We start from the raw sequence: 22,594 nt of genomic DNA, 5'->3' as shown, positions 1-22,594 counted from the left end.
GACTCGGAAAAGACACAGGATAGACAGGACATTTGAATGCAGGCAATCATTTCAGCCTTGGGGTCTTCAGATACATGCAAACACCGTATATGTACTTTACAAACGTAAGGAGGTAGATAATGAAAAACGATAGGTAGGGTATCTCTCCCATATTGATTCCCCAACACCATGCTAGGTTTGCTAAATTCGACTGACGGAAGGAAAAGGACCAAGACAAAGTCCAACAAAAAACGAAAAGTACTGAAACAGACATCATCAAGTCATGCTCACGTTACTTCTTTATGTACCGTAGAAAAAAGATCGGGTAGATGGACAGCCGGGACCCATCCCCACGTCTGTTGTCATTCAGGAAGATTGTTAGAATGCGCAACATGCACCTGGCATCCAGCTAAGAATTTCGTGGAGGAGGCTGCTGAGTTTCTTCCCCAGACGTAGTATTCCGCTGCTCCCCCTCCTGCTGCTGCTGCTCCCTTTGAACAGGTGTCGCAGGAGTATCCGCCGTTGTGTTAGACGGAGCTGGTGTGGCAGCGTTGATCCGGATTGTGGGTATGTCTGCAATGTGCGGCAACTGCGGCGGACCTTGTTCACCTCTTTCTGCCACTACACTTTCATACGGCGGTGCCTCCTCCCAATTCAACTGCTCGTACTCGGGAGGCGGTAGGTGCAGTGCCCCTACATCGCCATCATCCTGTTCGGATGTAGTCGAGGCAGACACGACGGTCGAAGCCGAATTGCCACGCGAACGGGTAGCGCCCGTTCCTGTTCGAGCCGACGACATAGAAGGCCTCCCGTTTCCATCCATGCCCACAGCACCAGCAGTGTCCAACAAAGGACGGTGATCCGAGTCTGCCGAATTCGCACGTATCCGCGAGCCGTCATGTCGGACGTGCCCGAGCTCCGCGTAATTGACGCTGGATATCCGTCTTTCTCGACCACGAGACCGGTGCTCCGCGAGCATCATGGCCGAGGTGAGGGTGGTGCTGCTACCATTATTGCTGCGGGTACGTTCACGCCGGAGCTCTTCCAGACGAGCATAGTCACCCCGGGCGCGGGCTTCATTGCGTTCTCGTCTGCGTGCTTCACGCTCTGCGATCTCCCGCCGTCGCTGGAGACGGATCTGATACAGCGTCTCCATCTGTTCTTCCCTGCGCGCTTCCTCCTCTTCCGCGGTTTCAGGGAACTCGAGCACGACATCCATCCCTCCGCGCTCGCCCTCTCGAGCGATGATCTGCTCCGTGGGCTTGGGTTCTGCGGAGTACGCTGGTAGTGTGATTATGGATCGAAGGGAAGTATCACGGTGCACCCCATTCGAATTGTTTCCCGATGCAGCTCCGGCCGCTCCACGGTACTCAGTTTCCTCATTGCGATTAGACGGTGAACCGCCTGAGACTTGGGTATAAGGAATCCCCGGATTCCATTTGTTCCATCTTTCCTTCAAAAACTTTCCCGGTAATAGCTTGGGACTATAATTCTTTTGGCGGAGAGTGCGGAGGATGAGATAGGACAAAATACAAGCGGCGAGGAAGACGACTGTCATCGAAGCGCCCTATATCGAGTGAATATTATAACAATTAATGAAACTGGAATTCAGAGGGAGATAAAAAGGGGCTGGACAAAGCCTACAATGATGAAGCCGGTGTTCTTGGTGCTGCCATGCTGCGAAGTTCCGGGACGTTGGTTTTGGCGGGATTCGAGTTGCGGGGGAATGCGCATCTTGATGGACTTAGATAAGAGATAAAGGGCCGGGATGTACTCCAAAGTCATCAACTCCAGAGCATGCAAGGTGCTTTGAAGATCATAAAGTCTCAGGCCCCCAGCGGAACAAACTCTTTGCTGGCGGGCAACGCGTGGCTCAGCTGGTAACTCAAGCGGAGCGCCGCGGGAGCCGGAGAAGCTTTGAGGTGTCCACGGATACCTTGGAGAAAGAACAACAGTTCAAGCGCCCGCAATTGCAGACATGGTGGAAACACTTGGATCAGTGGATGAGATCGTGTGTACAGCGAGAGAGGTAACTCTTAAGTGCAGCGAGCCAGAGGTGAGACAGCCTGCTGGCCAAACAAAGCGGGCGGCGGTGCACGACGCCAACATCTGACAGCGATCGAGACCGGCCGTCTTGGGCCTCTCCACCCAACCCCGGTCTGATCAGAATCTCCCCCTATGGACCGGGTAGTCGCCGTGGATCGATGGAAGCGCGTCCTCCTGTTCCTATTCCTGAGACAAAGAAGGTCTACTGCGTCGAGAGGCAACTATCCGACCATCCCGAGGGGACAGCAGGATCGTCATGGAGATAGCTTTTATCAGAGAGGCCGATCTTCAGTGATTGAACTAGGGCATCCCCGGGTCCGCGCGGGTCCATAATTAGCACCATCTGGATTCTGACGCAACAGCCTCGTGGTTGCTAGTCGTCCTTATCCGTGAACCATCTCCCGCTTCTGCGTTCTGTATGTCAGTCATAGATGAGAACCATCCACTATGGTTTAACCTCTGCTCTCGAACTCATTATCCGGATATCTAGGTGGTGGGAAAGGCCGCTGTCGCACAACGGTTTTCACAGGGCAAGGGCACGACCGTCTCCGCTCCCGACCAGCCACCCTTTCATTCGACCGCAACTTCTCGTGTATCCCGAACAGCGCATCAGGGCAGTGCCCAGCCATGAACCAAGCCTCGGATTTTTTCTAATTATGTCGATCTCGGGAATAATTCAGTTTCGTTATTGTCGCTTCTCTTTACGCCATGGAGTATACTTGGCCTTGTTATTGCAATTTGGCATTACACTGTACGACCTACGTCAGTACGTATACGGTCTGTGGGTCGCGGGTACGTGGGTGCTTAGTCTGCAAGACGCGTCACGTATTCGTGCGTCTTTTTCCTTTCGTCGTGGTAATTCAAACATTTTAATTCTTATTGGGTTGAGAGTATTTTAGACTTGACCTGGATGCGGCTTTTCCATTCTGTAAGGTATATACAGAAGATTCTGAGAACACTTGCGCTTATTGAGCGCGAATCCAATGTCACATGATGGAATAGATAATCTGCTTACTCGGTGAGATCTTTTTATGCTTATAGTGGTAGAACAGCCGGACTTCTTAGAAACACCGAATAAAAAAAGGGGGAGGGGGGTTATATACGGGGCCGGGAGTCTGATGGTATGTATAGCAAAGACCTTAGGTCGTGAGAATTTAATGGACTTTAGCCACTATGCAAAATGTCTTTGGGAGTATCTACAGACTAGGTAGTATTTATTCGACCATCATGCCCATTAACAACGAATAATAGAGAAGAACATTGTGAGATCCAATTCCTACTGGTTAAGTTATATATTTTGTTGTACATCGTAATGAGAAATTCAGATACCGAAAATTTCAAGAGAAAGGCTTTCTTTCTATATCTTCTCCTCTCCCTCGAAGAAATCACCACCAGCGCGCAACATCAACATCTGCCCTAACTTCCCCCCAGGCCTCTTCGCAAGCACACGGTACGGCCCCCCCTCGACAACCCTCCCCTGATCAACGACAACGATATTATCTGCAATCTCCATCATCTCCTTCGCATGCGTGATGATGATGACTGTCAACCGCCGCTTTCCGTCCGCAACGAGTCGCCGCACTGTCTGTCTGATAACTTCTGTGCTCTCTCTGTCTAGACTGGAGGTTGCCTCGTCGAGGATGAGGATCCGCGGCCGCCGTACGAGAGCCCGCGCGATGACTACCCGCTGCGCCTGGCCGCCAGAGAGCCCGATGCCGTCGCCGCCGTCGCCGACGACCGTGGCGTACCCCCAAGGGAGGGATTCTATGAACTCGTGGATTCCGGCGGCCTGGGCGGCGGCGTGGATGTTCTCTAGAGTATTTAGCGGGGATGAGGGGTCCAAACCGTAGCTGATGTTTGCGCTGATGGTGTCCGGGAATAAGGTAGGTTGTTGGGGTACGATTGATATTAGGGAGCGTAGGGTAGAGGTGTGTAGGTGTCGAATGTCGATTCCTCCGAGGGATAATGCTGCAGTGCCATCCTTGGATGGTGGATGTGGTGCTTCGTAGAGAGATAGAAGTAAAGACGCGATTGTTGATTTGCCGGACCCGGAGCGTCCTACGATCGCGGTACACGTGTTCGCGGGGATGGTTAGGGAGAAGTCACGGAGGGCGAGCGTGTCCGGCCTGCGAGGGTATCTGAAATTGAGATTCGTGAATTTTATGGGAGTCGGGTCGGAAATGCTCAGTTTGCCGACGTGCTCATGTGAAGCTTGTCGGGGAGGGTTTACAAGACGCAAAAGTCGGATTGCTGTATTACGGGATGAGCTCATTTGAGGGACTAGATGCGATGGTGAGAGGAGATTTTCAGTAGGGAAACCAAGAAAAAGGGAGAAATGTTGAATACATACTCCAAGATAGAACCGTGCTCGCATATCCAATACTAAATAGAAGTATGGCGAATACCGTCAGGATTTCTTTGGAAGTATAATCTCGTGAAGATGCCAGGACTGCACCATAGTAGAAGATCAATGCTATTCATTCAAGTCAGATCTTCATAGTTCCAATGTTTAGATTGAAGACATACTCACCACTCGCGAACATGATTGCGGACTCTGAAAGTCCAAACAAAACCCCCGTGTATCCAGCCCGTTTCAAACCCACCTGCATAGCCTTTGCGGTAGATTTGATATGCTTTTTGTGGAAGTAAGACTCCAGCGTCAACGACCTCACCGTGCGTATATCCGAAAATGTCTCCGAGAAAATCGAATATATGTTCTCATGGACATCATTTGACCGTTTCTCCCACTTCCCGCTGATGCTCTCGAATCCTTTGGTGATGCCATACATGATGGGACCGCATGATAGACCGACGAGCGTCATCTTCCAGCAAATGACGAAACTCCATATGACAGCTATAACAACGATGGTGATAGCGACGAGCGCAAAACCAGCAAACCTGCCAACTAAATCTCTCATCTCCTCGGCGTTCTGGTCAAGGCAAGCCGTGAGGTTAGAGGGCTGATTCTCATCCCGTTCGAACCACGATCGTGGTCGATCTAGAATTTGGCTCATGGCTTGCCTCCGAAGGGCGTCGACCCACGCTTGTCCGCAATATTCTAGGAGATAATGCATTAGATAAGATACAGTCGCATCACAGACAGAGAGCCCGAGAACAGCCAATGACCACTTCATTGCCGCCTGTGCGCGGTTTTCAGGCAAGGAGAAAGTATCAAGGAGCTGTGAGAGCATGTAGGCAAAGATCGGTGTTGCAGTAGCATGCATGAGAGCACACGTGAAGCCTAGAATGAGAAGGATACGCTGGGAAATGGTCAGGCGTGGGATGATGGTAAGCAGGATTCTGTATATAGAAGGTACATTGCGACGCTCCTTTTTGGTGTTGCCAGACTTCCATCTCCAGTTTCGATCCCGGGCCATTGAAGATTTCGGTGCTGTTCGTTCCAAGCCCGAAGTCATAGACTGCGAATCTCGTGCAGCTCTAGTGTTTGTTATACTATTGACCGTTGTCTCAGTTGCTGTTTCACTATATCTAAGGTCATAGATCTCAGGCAATGGAAGCTTAGACATGCGGCGTCCTAAATATGGGCCAGTACAGAGAAATCCTGCCAGTTTATCACCGGTAGACTCGCGTCGAAGAGAATCTGGAGGGTCTGGTTGGGATATTGTCGTTTCCGAATATGGAGGAGAAGGGGTCTCAGGGGCCACTTCATCATGAGTGGATGTGGTAGGCAGATAGGTTTGCCTTGAGCAGGCTTTGGCGTTTAGTGATTTCTCACCTAACGATTGAATCGAAGATGTGTCAGAATCTGAATCCATTCTATCAACCGCGGAAAGATAATCGTCGCCAGCTTCGAGGTTGGAGGCGCTTCTTTTTAGGCTGAGGAAAGGAATATTTTCGTCTTCGTCCGCCCTCTCGAGTGCCTTTCTGTAGCCCGAATACACCACACTCCCGTGATCCAGTACGTAGAAGAAATCATCTTCAAGGATTTGTGACATATCGTGCGTGATAATGATCGTGGTTTTCCCTTTCCGCCATTTACGGATAGCTTGCATCACCGCGGTTCGACTTGTATAGTCAAGGGCGCTTGTAGACTCGTCTAGGATGAGAATTGGTGTATCTCTCAATCTGGCTCTTGCAATGGCCACTCGCTGTCTCTGACCACCGCTCAGCGCGCTTCCACCCGCACCAACGACAGTATCTAACCCATCTGGCATATCATCGATCGTGCTCTGGAGCATCGCCAAATCGATGCAGTCCTTGATATGCTCCTTTTCGACACGGTCGTACAGTCGACAGCCAAAGGCGATGTTTCGGAATATTGTCTCGTTTAAGAGGATACTTCGTTGCAGAACAAGGGTGATGTTGTTCCGAATCCAGCTCATGTCGAGGGCGTCGATCGGGTTGCCATCGATGAGGATCTCACCAGACGTAGGCGAGTAAAATCGCATCAGAAGATTACCGAGAGTACTCTTTCCAGATCCGCTCCGTCCGACCACGAAAGTTGTTTCCCCAGCAGGGAAAAAGAAAGACGATGACTTGAGTACCAAATTTCCCGGTTGGGATGGGTAAGCAAAAGAAACCTTGCTGTTGTTAGTGCTCACAACTTAGAAAAACATCAACCCGTACTTACATCTTCTACTTCAATGTCTCCCTCGCAATACTGAGGGTATAGCATTCCTGTCATCCCTGATGTAGGCTTATCAGGATTTAGATGCTGTAGAATAGCTTTCAAAGAGGCTCCGGCTGCTTTTCCTTTCTCCAGGACAATGATATGAGGAACGACCTGCTCTATCGATTGTGCGGCGACCAAGCAAGCCCAGAATGTTCTCAGAACATCGCCCGCCGAGATCTTCATAGAACCAACAAGTGAGCTACCGTACCAAAACCCTTGAACGAACATTCCAAACATCATAAGCCGAATGCATGCTTTCTGAAGGGCATTGAGACATGCTTGCTTGAGGTAGTAGCATGCAGCTGCGCTAATGCTGGCGGAATATTGGCGGCACTCGAAGAACTGCCCGTTGAAACACTTCACCGTGTCTATAGAGGCAAACGCATTATACGACAACTTAGATGCGTTCGTGAGCTCACCCCGCTGCGCTTTAATACTGTATTGCATCTTGGAGGATAGAGAGGCGACAACTGCCGAACAGAAAGGGACCGCAGCGAGAGTGACCAGCGTGAGGCTCCACGAAGTATAGAACGCCAACCCAAGGGATGCGACTGTCCTGACGGAGTACTGCAGTGTGAGACCAAGCGGTTGAGACGTGCCCATCTGCAATTCGCGGATCTGACTAAAGGAGAAGTCAGCATATCCAACGTAAAATTCAAGGACGAAGATACTTGCGCTTGAAGGTCAGATAAAAAAGCACCAACGCCCCCTTTCCGCGTTTCAAACCACTCGATGTCCTTTTTCAGTAATTCAGTGAAGAGTCTGTCACGGACAGATCGTGCTTGCAGCTCCCCAAACATTAGCCATAAGGTAAAATAACCGCCGTTCAATACCCAGCTGACGGCTCCGAGACCCAGAAGTGCTAGACAATTACTGGATATCTCGACGAGCAACTGCCCATCTGAGATAGTTCCGGCCCCAAACTTCGTGAAATATTCGAACAGATTCCCGAGAAATATTGCGAACGCAGGAGTAGTTATGCCAGCTGCGATGGTGACTATCGATGTCGCTATAAGTGTTAAGATATGCTTCCGAGTCGTGAAGTTGAACAGCGATTTCCAGCTCGCGTTCAAGTGTGCGTCATCCATATCGCCGGGATTTGAGGATGTTATTGCCTCTTCATGTTCTGGGAAGGTTCCTTCAGAGCTTAAAATAGCAGATTTCATCTGTCCTGAATTTTTGACTCCTGCACATCAAGCACTGTGCACCATAGAGAATAAGGATATCGATGGCATGACATCCAAGAAAGTCGAACGGCATGATAGTGCCCACTCGAACATGAAAAACTCACATGGTAGCTAATCAAAGGACAATATAAAGAAGATGCTAAATGCGGTAGCATTGATGGGTATGCAGCCTCACGGAAGATGAAAGAGATGAATGCGTTTCCTTAGTATTGTTCTTTCCAGCTGAAACACCTGTCATGTGACAAGGGAAATTCACGACCGTGTCCAATCTAACATTCACAGCAAATTATCCTATTATCTGTATGGATGGAAATGCGGATAAAAAATAAAGAGATAACCCTTTTCTGATTCTGATCTATTTTCTTGACAAGTAAAAGATGTGGAGGCGGGGTATAATGCCGATGGATCGGCCGCAAACTTCCACTATCATGACCCAATAAAACGATAATGCCGCATTTCGATGAAGCATTAGGGTCTGTGGAACAATTTTTGAAATGGTAGTTCCAATTTCAAGTTCTGTCTAACACAGGCTGCATCGCAAGTCGTTCGAGAAAAGCTGCAGAGTCGGCTGCAAATGGAGGCCCGGGCAAGCATCAGGGGCTCAGTATTACGCCCTTCTTCCAAGACGAAATAGCGAAGACACTCTAGAATATTTGATACTTCGAGGGAGATCATCGAGAGTATCGACAGTAGCTGATCAGATGAATACGCTATCAGCCTTACGAGCTCGACTTCTTCTCCTCCGGATGGGCGCGCTCGTAGACCCAGTCGTTCAGCCCCGCGCGGTTTCTGCTTCCTGTTAGAGTGGCCCAAAAAAGACTGTGCGACTGTTGATAGCCTCTTACCTTGCGATCTCAATAGCATAAAACTGCATTCGCATACCTAAAACGCTTGTCAGCCACGCTGCCGTGCGACTCCAACTACAAAGGATAGCTTACCAAAAATAGTCGTGTTTTGGTCGTACTCAAATTTAGGGTTCGTCCTTATGATCGTGCCGAAATTGAAGTCGTTGATTTTCTTCTCGTACTGGTTCATAAAGTTGCGCCACTTCTCCTTCCCCTCCTTGCTCTTCATCTTGTCCTCATCGATGGTCTCCGCAGGGTCAAAATCGGGGAATTCCTTCTTAAAGTGTTCGTAAATCTCGTCGTCCATCTTAGTCAGGCGCAGCCTGGAGCCCGGGATCTTCTGCAGAATCGACCAGTATGTCTCTAGATGTTGCACGGCTATTGAGATGTCAGGGGCGTGTTCCACAGACGGGGGACGTGTAGATGTAGGATCGGAGGGCTAACCCTTCACCGCAAACTGCTTCTCGATCTAGAACTGAGAGTTAGTTATTCATAAATTTCAACTTGTAGATTGGCTGGGGACGTACATCCTCGAGGTTTTCGGCCTTCTCGGGGTCAAATGGTTGAGACATGGTGTATGTGGAATGTGTTCCAAATGATAGATAACTTCCCGAATGATATTTTGATGGGAGAATATGTGAAGACAAAGCACTGGTGAAAGCTGTTGATTTTCAGTCTTGTGGACGCCGGTCGCGAAGTGTCCCGCAATAGTTAATTTTTCGGGCGGAGCGCGAAACCCCGCCGAAGCTGCAACAATCTGAAGTACGTCATCTCTCAGCTTGAGCTGACGCCCCACGTCACGGATAAAACAGCAACACTTTCTGACACGATAACAACAATACTCGATGGCTCTATGTTTAAAAAACTAAATGTGATCGTAGAAAATAAAACGATATCTACAGCCTCAGAATTCCGATCAATGATTATTGACGGACCCACTGCTATGTTATGCTGTGCAAACATCATGTTCCAAAATGCCCGCCTCGCTGAATGCAATATTATAGAAGTATGTATAGCAAACAAACAACAGAATTATCAGTATATGCCGCCGCCAAGATATTTCAATCACTCTCTTCATCGGAATCCGGAAGTTCCTCAAGTCTTCCTTCGCGGAGAGCTTGAGCCACAGGATTCTCAACATTGATAACGCCATTCGCCTTCGCCCTACATGTAAAGGTAAGTAGGTGTTTGGGGTATCAAAATAGGATAGGAGCAAGTACCTCTCAAAAAGAACAAATAATCTCTCTGCTTCCCTTTCCTTCTCCTCTCGTGTCATAGGTGGGCCGGTGTCTTTCGGTTCTGCATCCCACCTTTGGCCTGTTATGGGATTGATTTCCGGGTCTGTGTTTGTAGCAAATGCTTCGTTGGCATTTTGTGGGATTTCCAAGCCACGGGACGCAAGGAATCCCGCGGCAAATCCGTACCCGATGTTCTTAGTGAGGTTCTCTGCATTCTTTCCGGAGAGCACGAACATTAGCTCCGAGATAGCCGTCTTCAAATTGGCCGAAGGTGTAGTTGACAGTCTCAAGAGCTTAGAAGAGAGTGTGTCAGAGTGTCCAATAGGTTTGCTGCGGTCGCTGTCCTCTGGAAGAAGCAGCCACTGCATATATTTCCTAGGACCCTCAGGGGCTAATTCGTGAATCGTGATTAGCAGATGCAGAAGTGGTATAGCCTTTGTCTCAAGTTCTTCCGGCCTGTACAAGGAAACGGCTTGATCCAGGATGTTGATAAGTTTGTCCACATTGCAATTCTGGTTGAACGTCGGGAAAAGCGGGTTGCTTTCAAAGTGCCTTCCCTTCTTTTCTTCAAGATCAAGGACCGTTAAGCTATTAATGAGGTAGCTGATCAATCCATCCAGAGGCTGGGCTGGGATTTCCATGCGACTGATGATCTTGAGGATATGAGGAATCGAGGGAGTAAATGTCACGGCTAAGTCTGGATACAGCTTCGAAATGTTGAAAACCAATTTCAGGGTATCTGTCAAGGCCAGTTCGTCGATTTGAGGCAGAGCCTTTTTGCCCCCCTTTGGGAATTGCTTTGCGTGCCGTGCGAGTTGCTGCAGCGGTCAGAAAGGCTATGGAATAAAAAGGTTGAGTCTTGACTTACATTGTTGATATTATTTCCCAAAGAGTTTTCATTAATAAGTTTTTCGAAATCCATGGTGGTGTCATAGGTGGAGAGGAAGAGAATCCGACTAATCACCATTTCGTCCTCTGAATTATCGGTCTTCAACAGGCGGTCAACATAGGACGCAAGGCCTTCAATAAGGTCGCACGCGTACCTTGAGCCTCTCTGCAATTTTACCACCATATCCTGTATCCACAAAGATCTGGCGCATCTTGGGATCCAAGAGAAGCGCGTTCGCAACGCATCGCAGGGCAGCACGGCGTACATCGGGGGTCTCTCCATCAGCGCCATATTTTACCAATGTCTCCATACCCTGCGCACCCATCAGAGACAGCAACATAGTCGACGTCTTCGAAATAACATACTTTCTTTGAATAGATGGGGTCCGCATTGGCTGGGCTTGTGCCATGTTGTCGTAACTTCAGAAGGATCTGAACCCGTTCTGCATAAAAAGGGCCAGGTCAGGTATGCCCGCGGCTTTCCAGCTCTTGTCTGTGAGACGTACGAGAAGAAGAGAGGAGGTTCCCATCGAGGTCCCTCTCCAGGGAGACCATCAGTTGGGTAACCTCCTTAAGCTTATCTGCAGATGGGATTTATGCGATTAGTCCCACCATCACGCTCCTATGCGACTTCTTAGGTGCCTGCATACCTTGACCATTCAGCATCATGATCTCCATGTTGCCTGAGCGCAGAGCAAGTCGTCAACAAGCTCTTCGTGGTAGTGTTCGTGGAGCACCGACGGCCTGAGTGCTCAGAACCAACCGCTGTTCGGTCAGGGCCCTGCACCAGCTAGGTCTTTATGCGACTGGTAGCACTGGGGGAGGGAGAACAAGGGAGCGATGTATGACAAAGGAAGCAAAGTCGTGTGATTACAAGACCATGCCCGGGAACGTCAGCGCCCAAGGACAAGCTCGATCTTGACCTTCCGCGGGCCCCAAGCAACGGGAGCCGAAAGGCCCCACCAAGGCTGCTTCGATGTGCTTCCCCGCAGAGAGCATCCCTCCGTGGTACTTGATTTCTTGATGAACCGGATGGACTTTGGACTATAGACAAATGATATCCCATGGTCAAAGGTCCATTGGGCGTTGTGATGCGGCATGGCGCTGGCTTTGCCAACAGTCTCCTCGCTCTGTGAGTGGTGAATAGCAGCGCGCTGTAGTCACTGCTACCGCGTACGGAGTACGGAGACACCGCGGTTCTCTTGATGCCTCAGGCCAAAAACGCGCCTCGGCCACTTTACGCGTGCACCAGCCACTGTCGCGATCTCTGCGGCCGCCCTAGCTCGATGCGCGTCAAAAGTGCTGCGCGGCCGTGGCTCTTCTCCAGCTCGCCGTCAGTGTCGGGCAGGTCGAAGGGCTTCAATTGCTCATCCTCTGTCCACAGCCGAGCATGGGCACCATCTGAGTCGCTTTTTCCTTACACAGCAATGTTTCTTCGTTCCCTGTCTTCTCTGTCGATTGCATCCACTTCACTCTCCCGGTCCGAAATATGGTGGAGGTTCTGAGCGCGCTGCCTGCTCGTCCGCCGACTCCGCCTAGGACATCGTCTCGTGCCTTGTCGCTCAACGGCGAAGGGGATCAGTTGCAGGGAAATCCGGCTCTGCTCGAAACTCCTCGCGATTCTCCGTCTTCAGCAAACGGATCCACGAACCCCTCCGGTAGACGCACCAAGCGAGTCAACTTCTCCCCATGGACCAACTATATCAAACCCCCGAGCTTTACCAACTCCGCCTCGAAATCGCAGACGGATCTGAAAGCCTTGCGTCCTTCGAACGAGTGCAAGCCGACCAAGTCGATCCTCAAGTCGACCAACAGCCCTATCCCTCTTAGTCCCTCGAGCAATGCTCCTCACACTCGAGAGTCTTTCATCATGCTGTTGGCGTCGGTTACTCAGCAGCTGGCCGGGGAGTCTCCGAGCTCCAGGCTAGATGCTTATATGCATCTCTTGGGAGCGTTGAAGGCATATGAAGGGCTCCCTGGGGAGCAAGAATTGGCCGGGAAGCTGAGTCTGATTACGCAGTTCATACAGCGGGATATATGCAGGAACCTTGACGGCCCCCTGGATGTAAACATAGTCATTCATGCTCTCAAGTTGTGCATCGCCCTTTTCTGGCATTCTGGGCTCTCAGCACATCTCCCGGATGAGTTTAAGACTTTCATCATCGACCAGTCGATTAACTGCCTCCAGGAGGCCAAACTAGCCAAGTCCATCTTAACGCATTACATGCATGTTCTGTCGACACAGAACTTCACCACAAAGGTCATGACGAATACTAGAATAACACGCCTACTCACCGTACTCTACGACGTTACAGATCGTATCAGTGGAAATGCCATCGTTTCCCAGCGATTGAGCATTTATCAGAGAGTGATCAGCCAGTCCAAATCGACTATGGCTACTCAATCGGCATTATGGATCGAACACCTAATTTCCGGATTACTCCATCATATCAAGGACACCAGATCAAGAGCCATATCTCTAGGCATCCAGGCTGCCATGGCATTTGGACCGAATGCCACCGTGTCGAACGCTATCCGCGATATCTTCGACAGATCTCTCGATCAGGGCAGAAAGCTGGTGTCAGAGGTATGCGAGCGCATGTCACGAATGACGGCATCCACGGATAGTGGGGTACACGTTCCTCAAATTTGGAGTGTCATTGTCCTACTCCTGAGAAGCAAGCGCTTCAGTATCGATCAGTGGGAGCATTTCAAGGAGTGGGTACTCGTCCTGCAGAAATGCTTCAATTGCAGCGAAGCAGCCATCAAGGCGCAAGCTATCGTGGGATGGGATAGATTTGTCTACGTCGTCAGCCCTAACGAATCGACCAGCCTCTCCATGATCAGGATGCTCAGCAAACCTATCTTGTCCCAATTTGAACGAAGGAAACATGAAAGAACGGGGTCACAGGTCAACCAATTAGCACTATCCAGCTATCACAACCTCCTTTATTATGCATTCCGTCCCTCTGCGTCTTATCAGCACCTTGACGTTGTCTGGGAGGAATACATCGCGCAGCCATTTGCAGGTGTTTTTAGCTCAGCTCCAAGCTTGAATGGCCGTGCATCCCAGATTCTTTCTTCCTTACTGTGGAATTCACAGCCCAAGATCTGGACTGAAAATAAGGTGAATGAAACTAGCAGACTCGAGCCCGAAGAACTGCCTTCGTTGGATTCCAAATGGGTCAGATCACGAATTGGCACGGTTCTGAAGACCTTTGAGTCTCTTTTCAAGTCATCTGTCTGGGTCGACGATGCTATCGAAAAGTCGAATATCGCTGTCGCTTGGATAAGCCTCTCCAGGGCGTTGTCCAACGCTTCCAGCAAAGAGATAAAGCCTTCGACTGAATCGATGCAAGCTGTCGCGAGTGTTCTCGCATTACTGCTGCGTCTCTGGAACAGAGGGCCTTCTTCGCTGAACGCTGTCGGTGATCATAGTACCGATACATTCTTCGACCGGTTTCGCTTCCTGTCCACCACAATCATACTGTCCTTCGGTACTATACCGTTTACCGAGAAGCTTCTTTCGAAGACTGCACAGGAGGGTTTCCAGACCGCCAACACGCCTACCCATCACCGTTCACATGATGACACCAATCTTGACACTCCTATTATGCATTTCCTTCGGATTATAAGCTCTTTCAATGGACCGTCAGAAGCCAGTCCCTCGTATCTTCGCTTGATTGATGGCATCCTGGAAGCTGCAGCCAACGGAAGGTTATCTAGAGGATCACGTCTGGCTCTCTTCCGGCAATGTGCAGATCTACTCCCAGGTGATGTTGGGGTTCACCCATCTGCAACCTCTACATTCGCTCAGTTTATCTGGCAGGGGACGGCAAAGTTGGCTGAACGTTGCCTGTGTTCATTCCCGATCGAGTCTGCCCGAGATCGGGACGGGTCTATCTCTCGCGATTACGAGAATGCGATGAAGATCCTCCTATCTGGACTGCAATTTCCTGATGCTCGTCTGGGATGGAGCCAGCTCCTCGATGCATTCGTTCGTGTTTTACGGACTGAACAAAGCGATCGCGCTATTTCCTCCATCATCGTCGAACCCCTAGCAGAACATTTAATGCTCCTTCGGCTTGAGGAAGCTTACTCGCCATCGGCAGCACTTCTTAGCCATGCCTTGTCTCTACCGTACTACCATCAGGGGATGTTGAATTCGGCGAGAGCGGGATTTATTCCCAGCTCGTCTATCCCTAGTCAGAAAGATCAAGTGCTCTTTCCTCATCGGCTTCTGAACTTGGTCGATAGAATTCTCCGAGACTCTTACCAAATGTTTAACCCCGTTGAAACTGCTGGTGTCACGGATTTTATTGAATCTTTGACTTCATTTCTTGGCAGCGGAATTCTTGCCTTTCGTTGCTCTATTTTGGAAACTCTCCAGACTCCGCTTTCTCTGTGGCTGAGGGATGAAGCACTCCAGCTAACCGCCGAATCCTGCGCAGATAGTAGGATTTTGACTGCTGTGAGTTCACCCGCTGCCTGTTCTCAACATGTACTGACGTTGGACAGTTCCGTGCACTCTCTCTGGCTGTTCCGAATATTCTGCAAACATGCACAACTCATGATACGTCAAGTCTTCGAAAATTCGAGGTTATCATCTCTTCGGGTCTGGAGTCATCACATAGGTCGACCGCGAACAGGTTTATCGAGATGTGGAACAATACATTCGGCTTGCAGGAGTCCCTTGAATATCCTGAATCAGTGGTGCGGGCATTGAGAAAGTTGGAGCCATTCGTGGAGCTGCAACTACCATGCCTGCCTCCGCAGACTGGTTCACAGGTGCGTACCAATGAGACCAAAAAAGCTATCTTAGTGACTAATATGCTCCAGACCAATCAAACCAGCCCGAATTTTCTGTCACAAAATGACAGCGTCGGTCCGGAGACTCAAGTCAGAGAGCGCGACGAATCTCCTGGGAGATTCACATTGCGAAACCGATTCAGGGTCTCTCGACCTACAAACTTCAGTTCGTCTCCAATCATCAGTGAACCTCCGATTGCGTTGCCAGAGAAGTCAATAAACCTCACACCAACACGGCGGCTGCGCCACGATGATTCTCAAGTCCAATTCATTGCCATCGAGTCGTCTCCGGCCCTTCCAGCTGAACCCGAGAGCCAGTTGCTCACCGAGCATCAGAAAGAAGTCAAGGAAAGGCAGCGTAATGACACGTCCATGATTGTGGACGGAATCCGACCTGCTTCTCCAGCTTCCACTGTTCGTCGAAATCGCGTTCTTGATACGCCTCCTCAATTGCGTGACTTGCGCAATCCTGAACCAGCCGCTGACATTCCGCTAACACCTACACTTCCCGCGGTTTTGCCTGAAAATGATGATGTTTTTCTTGGATCGTCTCCTACCCCGGGCTCGAAAGGTCGACCACAACTTGATGGATCCAGACTCGCTTCGTCTCTGTCGGTCCAAGCTCTAGACCCACCGTCCTCCCCGCCGGAAGTCGAACAGCCGTCGCCGAAAGGTCTCAAAGACTCAGAACCCGTTCCAATATCACTACGCACAAACTCCGAGTCCGAGCAGCTGGCTGCTAGCTTAAACGATATTGGGGACGGTGATCTAGAGAGGCCCGCAAGTCCTGATACACCAAACGCTCCAAAGAATGGCAATGATGAGGAAGTACATCGGGATGTTGGCCAAACAAAAACTTCAGGTACACCGATAGAGACGGCCACCTCCGGTGATACCAGTCTCCCGGAGACAGCCTCACAGGACTCGGGATTTAATGCAGCGGGCCCCAAAATAGACAACGTGAGCCCGAATACCACAGGCTCTCCTCAGATCGCCACAAGTGTTTCCAAACCGGATGTCGCGGTCTCAGCGCCCGCGGCAGAAAACGGCCCTAGCTCGACCGATAGCGCAGCCAACTATGACGAATCGAGCCTCAGACCACCTGTCGACTGCATTCCAGATTCATGCAGCGACGACCTGGAGATGCAGATAGCCTCTCAACTGGAGCAAGACCTAGAACTGGCGGTGGATTTGAAGAGGACAGATGCACAGTCTTCCTCGGATCTTCCAAACAGTTTCCCAATGACAAGGAAGAGGAAGAGGGAATTGGATGAGTCTGCGACTGCGCCCGACAAGTCTAAGCGTCGCTCCACGAGAAGCTCTTCCGTTGTTACCAGGGGACAGGCCAAGGAGGAAGCACAGGAAGGACGGACCTTCAGGACCAGAAGGTCTACTGCTGCTGCTGCTGCTGCTTCAGGTTCAGTTGAAGAAGACAACATGCCATCTCCAGCGAACTCTACGTTTAAGAAGCGAGCGTCGCAGCCCAAGGGGTCAGAGACAAATGCGAAGGAATCCAAGGCTAAGAAGAGGTGTCTTCCGGATGACATTGACAGGGCCTCAAACAGCTCGAACCAATCGCCTCAAGCCAAGCGGAGGTCATCACGCCTTAGCGGACATCCAGTCTTTCCTGCTCCTCCTGTTCCGGATACAAAGGAAACGGCAAAAGAAACGCCAAGGAGGTCGTCCAGAGTCACTCGTTCTCAGACGCAGCAGACACCGCGCAGTCAAGACGAGCCAGCGGCGTCGCGAAAGCAACCTCTGCCACAGACGCCAATACAGGAACCTGATGCAGATGACTCATCTGCAGAGCAGGAAAAGCAAACTGTCGAAGACACAGCATCTCAGCAGGAGTCTCTACCGCATGAGAAACCGGAGAAACCTGCCGAGGCACCTGTTGAAACTGAAACGGAGCAACCGCCCCAGAAGCAGGGGCATGATAGCGCTGAAGCCGATGTGCAGACAGAGCGTACGGAAGTGGACACAGTTGACGCGGCGGAGAAAGAGAAGGGTGCTTCTAAGGATATTCCTTCTCCTTCCCGTCATGACGCAGCAACAACGACAGCAACCGGACCATACATCTCCGAAGCAATCCAAACCGAAGAAAAAGACGCTACTCCCAGCGAGACAGCCATCATCGATTCTCTCCGCCAAGTTCTAGGCGACATCAAAAAAACCACACTCAGCCGCTCCGCCCTGCGGGAGATGGACGACTTGATGTTCGATATCCGTATCGAGACTCATGAAGCTGCCCGGAGACATTCTTCCGAATAGACCAACCCAACATGAAAACACAAAAAAAGGTATAAACAGAATAGGATATGGTATGGTACGAGAGGATAGGACAGGGAGGGCTGTTGGTTTTTCCATTTACTTAACTACATACCTAAACTTTTTATCATAGCACAGCATAGCATGATATGGCATAGCGACGGCGCAATGGGTAGATATGTATGATATTATACTGGGAATTGTTTTCTTTTTGGCAAGTGCCCCAGATTTGCATTGCATGTTCTGTTTTTGTTGCCTTGATATTCTCTGTCTCTGTTGAACTGTTCAAAAAATTATTATTGTCTTTTCCCCTTTTCCGTCTCTTTTCTTCTTGATTTTATATGATGGGCAGAGCAGAACAGATACTGGGAAAAACAAAAATGTGTATAACTATCGGTTAATTGTCCTTCGATTCCATTTGATATTGGTCAGTCATTCAGCTAGTTTAGTGACATATGGGTAGGAGAGAAGGCACGGGCTGCATGTGAATAATGATAAAGATGAAAAAAAAATAAGTAGGAATAGAATATGGTTAAGCAGGGGCTGTTTTACGTATTGTATCCTGTGCTTTGTATGTCATGCGTAGAATCCATCCATATGTCTCTGAGTCATTCTTTTTACCCTATGAACTACCTCCCACCTACCTACCCTCCTCCATCTCCATCGAATCAGCTCAAAATATCCCAACCTCGTAAACAACTCAAACTCCATCCTCTCCCCCGCCTTCGGCCCTCTCCGTATCTGGCCCAGCATATCCGACCCGGGCGGAAAATCGTTCTCGAAACACGGCTCCCCCATCTCTTTCACGTTGGTGAGGACCGACCGCCTGGCGGAAGTGCCAGTCCAGAAGCTCGTGGGGAGGTCGGCGCGGGTTTGAGATATATGAGCTGTCAAGGTGGGTTCCGGCGATGTTGTCAATGTCGGGGCGGAAGAAGATGATTTTGTAGTTGTGCTGTAAACAAACCATCAGGTAAATTCACGATATGTTTTTCAAGGAAAACGATTGTTTTTCTTTTTTTTAACATGTACGCACCTTTGGCGAGATCGAAAACGTATAACAATCAAAAGAAAAGCTCATGGATATGACTCCGCAGCAGAATCCCATTCTGAACAGAATTGATATTATCACCCATTCGGCCCTTGCACGGTGACGTATCGATCGAATCTCAACCGCTTCCAAGCCCGCGCATACGCCGGGGGAAAGGTGTGCGCGGCGTCAAAAGTGTCCCAGACCCCGGCGTCGATGTACAATTGGTCATTCTGGAGTTTCGTGACGACGCAGCCGCGGTCGCGGTTGCGGACAGCGTCTGTGAAGGACATCACAACGCTGATCATGGAGTCCTTTTCTTGTTTTTGATAATTTGGTCGCGGTCCGGGTTAGAGTTGTTTCGTTTGTAAGGGTGATAGTGATAGGCGCTAGATTGATCGATCGGTAGCTTGTCAGCACCATTTCTGGCTAGGTAGGTTGTTTCCATGAAGATCTAGATAGATAGATAGATCCTCTCACCATCCGAGACGATGTAATGATTCCCCCACCGCACGGGGTCATCATCCCTCGGCACTTTCTCAATCTTTTCATCCCGCAAATACCAAGAATACCCATCCGCAGACCCAGAGTCGTCAACAATGATCGCAACCATGTCATAAAGCAACTCATTCGATACGCCCCTTGTCGCACGAGAGACCCCCGATATTCGCTGGGGGTGTCTGGTTGTCGGAGATGTGCACGTTTCGAAGTGCTGCACGGGCTGTAGGGCTTGGTCCGGTTGGAACATAATTTTTTGAACTCACAGGAGAAGACATCGCTTGTTTTTGGAGGAATATAGATAGATAGATACTTCTTCCAGTATTCACTACTGAGGGTTGTTTTTCATGTACTGTACTGGACAAATGGAGAAAATTGACACCCGCTCAGGGGTTTTGCTGGAGGAATATAGTAATAAGGTTTCATGTATCGGCAGTAGAGGTGATCGTTGGTAATAAGAACACTGTATGCTGCTACTTCTCAAAAACAGCTCTGTGTATCTAGTAGATGGGGGGGAGGGGCTCCCAATAATAATAACAGTTTATATATAATATAGGAAAAAAAATTAAACTAATAGCTACACCCTCTAGGCTGCAATGCAGTGCAGTGAGCTCACTTGGAGAAGAAATAAACTTAAAAAATGATAGTTACCTAGTAGGTAGGTACCTACCTACTGTAACCTTCCATGGAAAGGTTGGGCCCGGTGTCCCATTGTTTCCTCTTCTACTAGAATAGTAGTAGGTTTAACGGGGAGTAAGGTATGTAGGAGAGTGCCTGGGAGGCCTCTTATGGAGTGGAGTATTTGCTACAGTACTGTACACAATCAGCGCAGGTGGATGTTAATTGCTTTTTTTGGCTTTGCAGCGGTGACCAGGCGCCGGTCATATATATGGAAGAGGCGAATTTATGCCTGTGAGGCTAGTATGCTAACTAGACTCGACTCGTATCGAAGACTTCAAAGTTGACGAAATCTATTCATTCATATACTATTCTATTCTATTATGATAAGTATACTTTGCATCCGTTGTATCAAAGTAGGATTTAGTTCGTACAGCGAGTGCGCTTCCTTGAAGTGATAGATGAGGGTGTCCTATAGTATCTCCTCTTATGTTGGCTCTTAGCAAATAACTCAAACTGAACTGAGTTCTTGTAAGGGACTTCGTATCCCTAAGTTCAAGCAAGTCGTAGACCCCATGTGGAAGTAAGATCTTACGCGAACACAGGCTTTCCACAAGGCGGAGACGGAGCAGTTCCACCTAAATGGCGGGGGCGGAGCGGGGGCGGAACACGTTCCCGATGGTTGGGGGGGGAGGACACTGACCAATTTCAACCCTCTATTAATAAAGCAGCGATGGCAGCTTCATGGTGATAAGAAAAAAAGGAAAGTAAAAAGAGTCAAGCAAGACCTTCTTCTTAGCAATTTTGGTGGGGGGTTGCCACCGGAAGGATTAACTCCGCATTAGTTAGTAGTCGAGCGGGCAATGACTTCACGATACCGTAACCGCAGTGGCTTCAGCGCACTCTGGGACAGGACTACCTATCAATTGGCCCAGAGGTAGTCTTGCAGATAGTGCACATAGGCTGTCTGATATAAAATAAGCAGTGTCAGCCCCCCACCTTTCGCCGTGTCTGGAGCCTATCCCATAAGATAGTCTGCTCTGTTAGCTCGTCATAATGATGTCTTCTGACCCAGCGTCTTGGACCCCTGTTCTATATTGAAGGGTACCAGAAGGGGGATGCCAAGTTACTGAAGTTATCGTTATATCTCTAGAAGTATGTTTACTGACGTATCCCTGCTGTAATCTGCCGAGTTGCCTAGACAGGTAGGCAGGTAGGTAGGCGGCTATCAAGCCCTAGCATGCAGGTTTCACGCCCGCCTAAAGGGTGAATTTTTTTTTCCCTTTCCCTGTTTTGAAAGAAAAAAGAGACACGCCGCGATGGCCCCAGGCCAGGAGATCCTCCAAGCCGGCCTCGCGGCCGGTATGTCTGCCACGCAGGGCATCCACTCGCCGAAACTCAAGCCCGTGGACCCGTTGAAGAGCGACGAGCCATACATCCTGCCCGACAACATCCTGCCGGACACGCAGAGCAAATTGTCGCTGCGGGGCACGACGCACGATGTCCTGGTCCCGTACATGTGTATCGGCGCGTGGAGCTGGGGCGACACCTCCACGTGGAACTACTCCCCGGACGAGTTCCCGCATATCAAGGAGGCGTGGGAGAAGCTGCGGACGGCGGGGCTGAACTGGATCGACACGGCGGAGGCGTACGGCAGCGGGGAGAGCGAGCGGATATGCGGGAAGCTGTTCGAGGGGCTGGATCGGAGCGAGTTCGTGATCCAGACGAAGTGGTTCTCCGTCCCGAATATGACGAACCTGCTCTCGCAGTCTTCTGCGCCGGTGAAGAAGCTCCGGGAGTCGCTGGAGCGGTTGAAGCTCGACTATGTCGATGTCTATCTCGTGCATGGGCCTGTCCATCCGAGTACCATCTCGACGGTCGCGAAGGGCCTCGCAGAGTGCGTCCAGTCCGGACTGACGCGGTGTGTGGGTGTGTGCAACTATGACAAGGACGACATGATCCACATGATTGATGCGCTGGCGAAGCACAACATCCCACTCGCGATCAACCAGTGCGAGTACTCAGTCGTGAGGAGACATCCGGAGACACACCGCCTGATACGGGCGTGTCGCGAGCGAGGCGTCGTCTTCCAAAGCTATGCGCCTCTCGCGCAGGGCCGTCTCACTGGGAGATACTCACAGGGGAATGAACCTCCCAAGTCCTACCGTTTCAGTAGTTACCCGATCCAGGAGCTGGAGACGACTATCGCCGTGCTCAGGCGGATCGCGGAGAAGAAACGGGTCTCGATCAGCGCTGTCGCGCTGAACTTCAACATAAATAAGGGGACGATACCCTGCGTTGGCATACGCAGCCTGGAGGAAGCGGAGCAGAACATGCAAGCTTTGGGGTGGAGGTTGTCGCCGGAGGAAATCCGGCACGTTGAAAGCGTCAGTCTGGAGGGGCGGAAGACCGTCCTGTTTCAGCAGGGGTGATCTTGATGATGTCGGAAATGTCCATTGTTGGAGCTGCCTTTTGCGTGTTTACTTGTGGATAGGCATGATCAAGCGCTGCTTTATTTCACTCATCCACAGAAGAGTGACAGCATTCCAGGCTTTTTG

General features: G+C 50.1%; 7 protein-coding genes across 7 annotated transcripts; 2 read left to right on the top strand and 5 right to left on the bottom strand.

Moving 5' to 3' along the window:
- Positions 1-388: 388 nt before the first annotated feature.
- Positions 389-1,713, bottom strand: VTN00DRAFT_876 (uncharacterized protein; the record flags this gene model as incomplete). Its single annotated transcript, XM_069435644.1, has 2 exons — positions 389-1,546; positions 1,624-1,713. 2 exons carry the CDS (start codon positions 1,711-1,713, stop codon positions 389-391), a joined length of 1,248 nt encoding a protein of 415 aa, XP_069291583.1.
- Positions 1,714-3,382: 1,669 nt separating this feature from the next.
- Positions 3,383-7,824, bottom strand: VTN00DRAFT_875 (uncharacterized protein; the record flags this gene model as incomplete). The annotated part of the gene is made up of 6 exons (XM_069435633.1): positions 3,383-4,305; positions 4,376-4,498; positions 4,556-6,566; positions 6,617-7,280; positions 7,334-7,395; positions 7,492-7,824. 6 exons carry the CDS (start codon positions 7,822-7,824, stop codon positions 3,383-3,385), a joined length of 4,116 nt encoding a protein of 1,371 aa, XP_069291582.1.
- A 740-nt stretch (positions 7,825-8,564) lies between these two features.
- On the bottom strand, positions 8,565-9,262 carry VTN00DRAFT_874 (uncharacterized protein; the record flags this gene model as incomplete). Its single annotated transcript, XM_069435622.1, has 5 exons — positions 8,565-8,634; positions 8,691-8,727; positions 8,784-9,068; positions 9,135-9,159; positions 9,218-9,262. The coding sequence occupies 5 exons, from the start codon at positions 9,260-9,262 to the stop codon at positions 8,565-8,567; spliced, it is 462 nt and encodes a 153-aa protein (XP_069291581.1).
- A 489-nt stretch (positions 9,263-9,751) lies between these two features.
- On the bottom strand, positions 9,752-11,494 carry VTN00DRAFT_873 (uncharacterized protein; the record flags this gene model as incomplete). Its single annotated transcript, XM_069435611.1, has 7 exons — positions 9,752-9,854; positions 9,911-10,746; positions 10,797-10,916; positions 10,972-11,130; positions 11,183-11,259; positions 11,323-11,397; positions 11,467-11,494. The coding sequence occupies 7 exons, from the start codon at positions 11,492-11,494 to the stop codon at positions 9,752-9,754; spliced, it is 1,398 nt and encodes a 465-aa protein (XP_069291580.1).
- An 811-nt stretch (positions 11,495-12,305) lies between these two features.
- VTN00DRAFT_872 (uncharacterized protein) lies at positions 12,306-17,896 on the top strand (the record flags this gene model as incomplete). The annotated part of the gene is made up of 3 exons (XM_069435600.1): positions 12,306-15,287; positions 15,335-15,604; positions 15,656-17,896. 3 exons carry the CDS (start codon positions 12,306-12,308, stop codon positions 17,894-17,896), a joined length of 5,493 nt encoding a protein of 1,830 aa, XP_069291579.1.
- A 697-nt stretch (positions 17,897-18,593) lies between these two features.
- VTN00DRAFT_871 (uncharacterized protein) lies at positions 18,594-19,668 on the bottom strand (the record flags this gene model as incomplete). Its single annotated transcript, XM_069435589.1, has 3 exons — positions 18,594-18,845; positions 19,212-19,309; positions 19,401-19,668. The coding sequence occupies 3 exons, from the start codon at positions 19,666-19,668 to the stop codon at positions 18,594-18,596; spliced, it is 618 nt and encodes a 205-aa protein (XP_069291578.1).
- Positions 19,669-21,355: 1,687 nt separating this feature from the next.
- Positions 21,356-22,468, top strand: VTN00DRAFT_870 (uncharacterized protein; the record flags this gene model as incomplete). Its single annotated transcript, XM_069435578.1, has 1 exon — positions 21,356-22,468. The coding sequence occupies one exon, from the start codon at positions 21,356-21,358 to the stop codon at positions 22,466-22,468; it is 1,113 nt and encodes a 370-aa protein (XP_069291577.1).
- Between the last annotated feature and the right edge of the window lie 126 nt (positions 22,469-22,594).

This window comes from Thermoascus crustaceus (genome assembly GCF_041956765.1).
Source record: "Thermoascus crustaceus strain CBS 181.67 unplaced genomic scaffold VTN00scaffold_1, whole genome shotgun sequence".
Classification (NCBI taxonomy): Eukaryota; Fungi; Ascomycota; class Eurotiomycetes; order Eurotiales; family Thermoascaceae; genus Thermoascus; species Thermoascus crustaceus.
The sequence above is the reverse complement of the archived record's forward strand: the minus strand, read 5'-3'. Positions and strand labels throughout refer to the sequence as shown.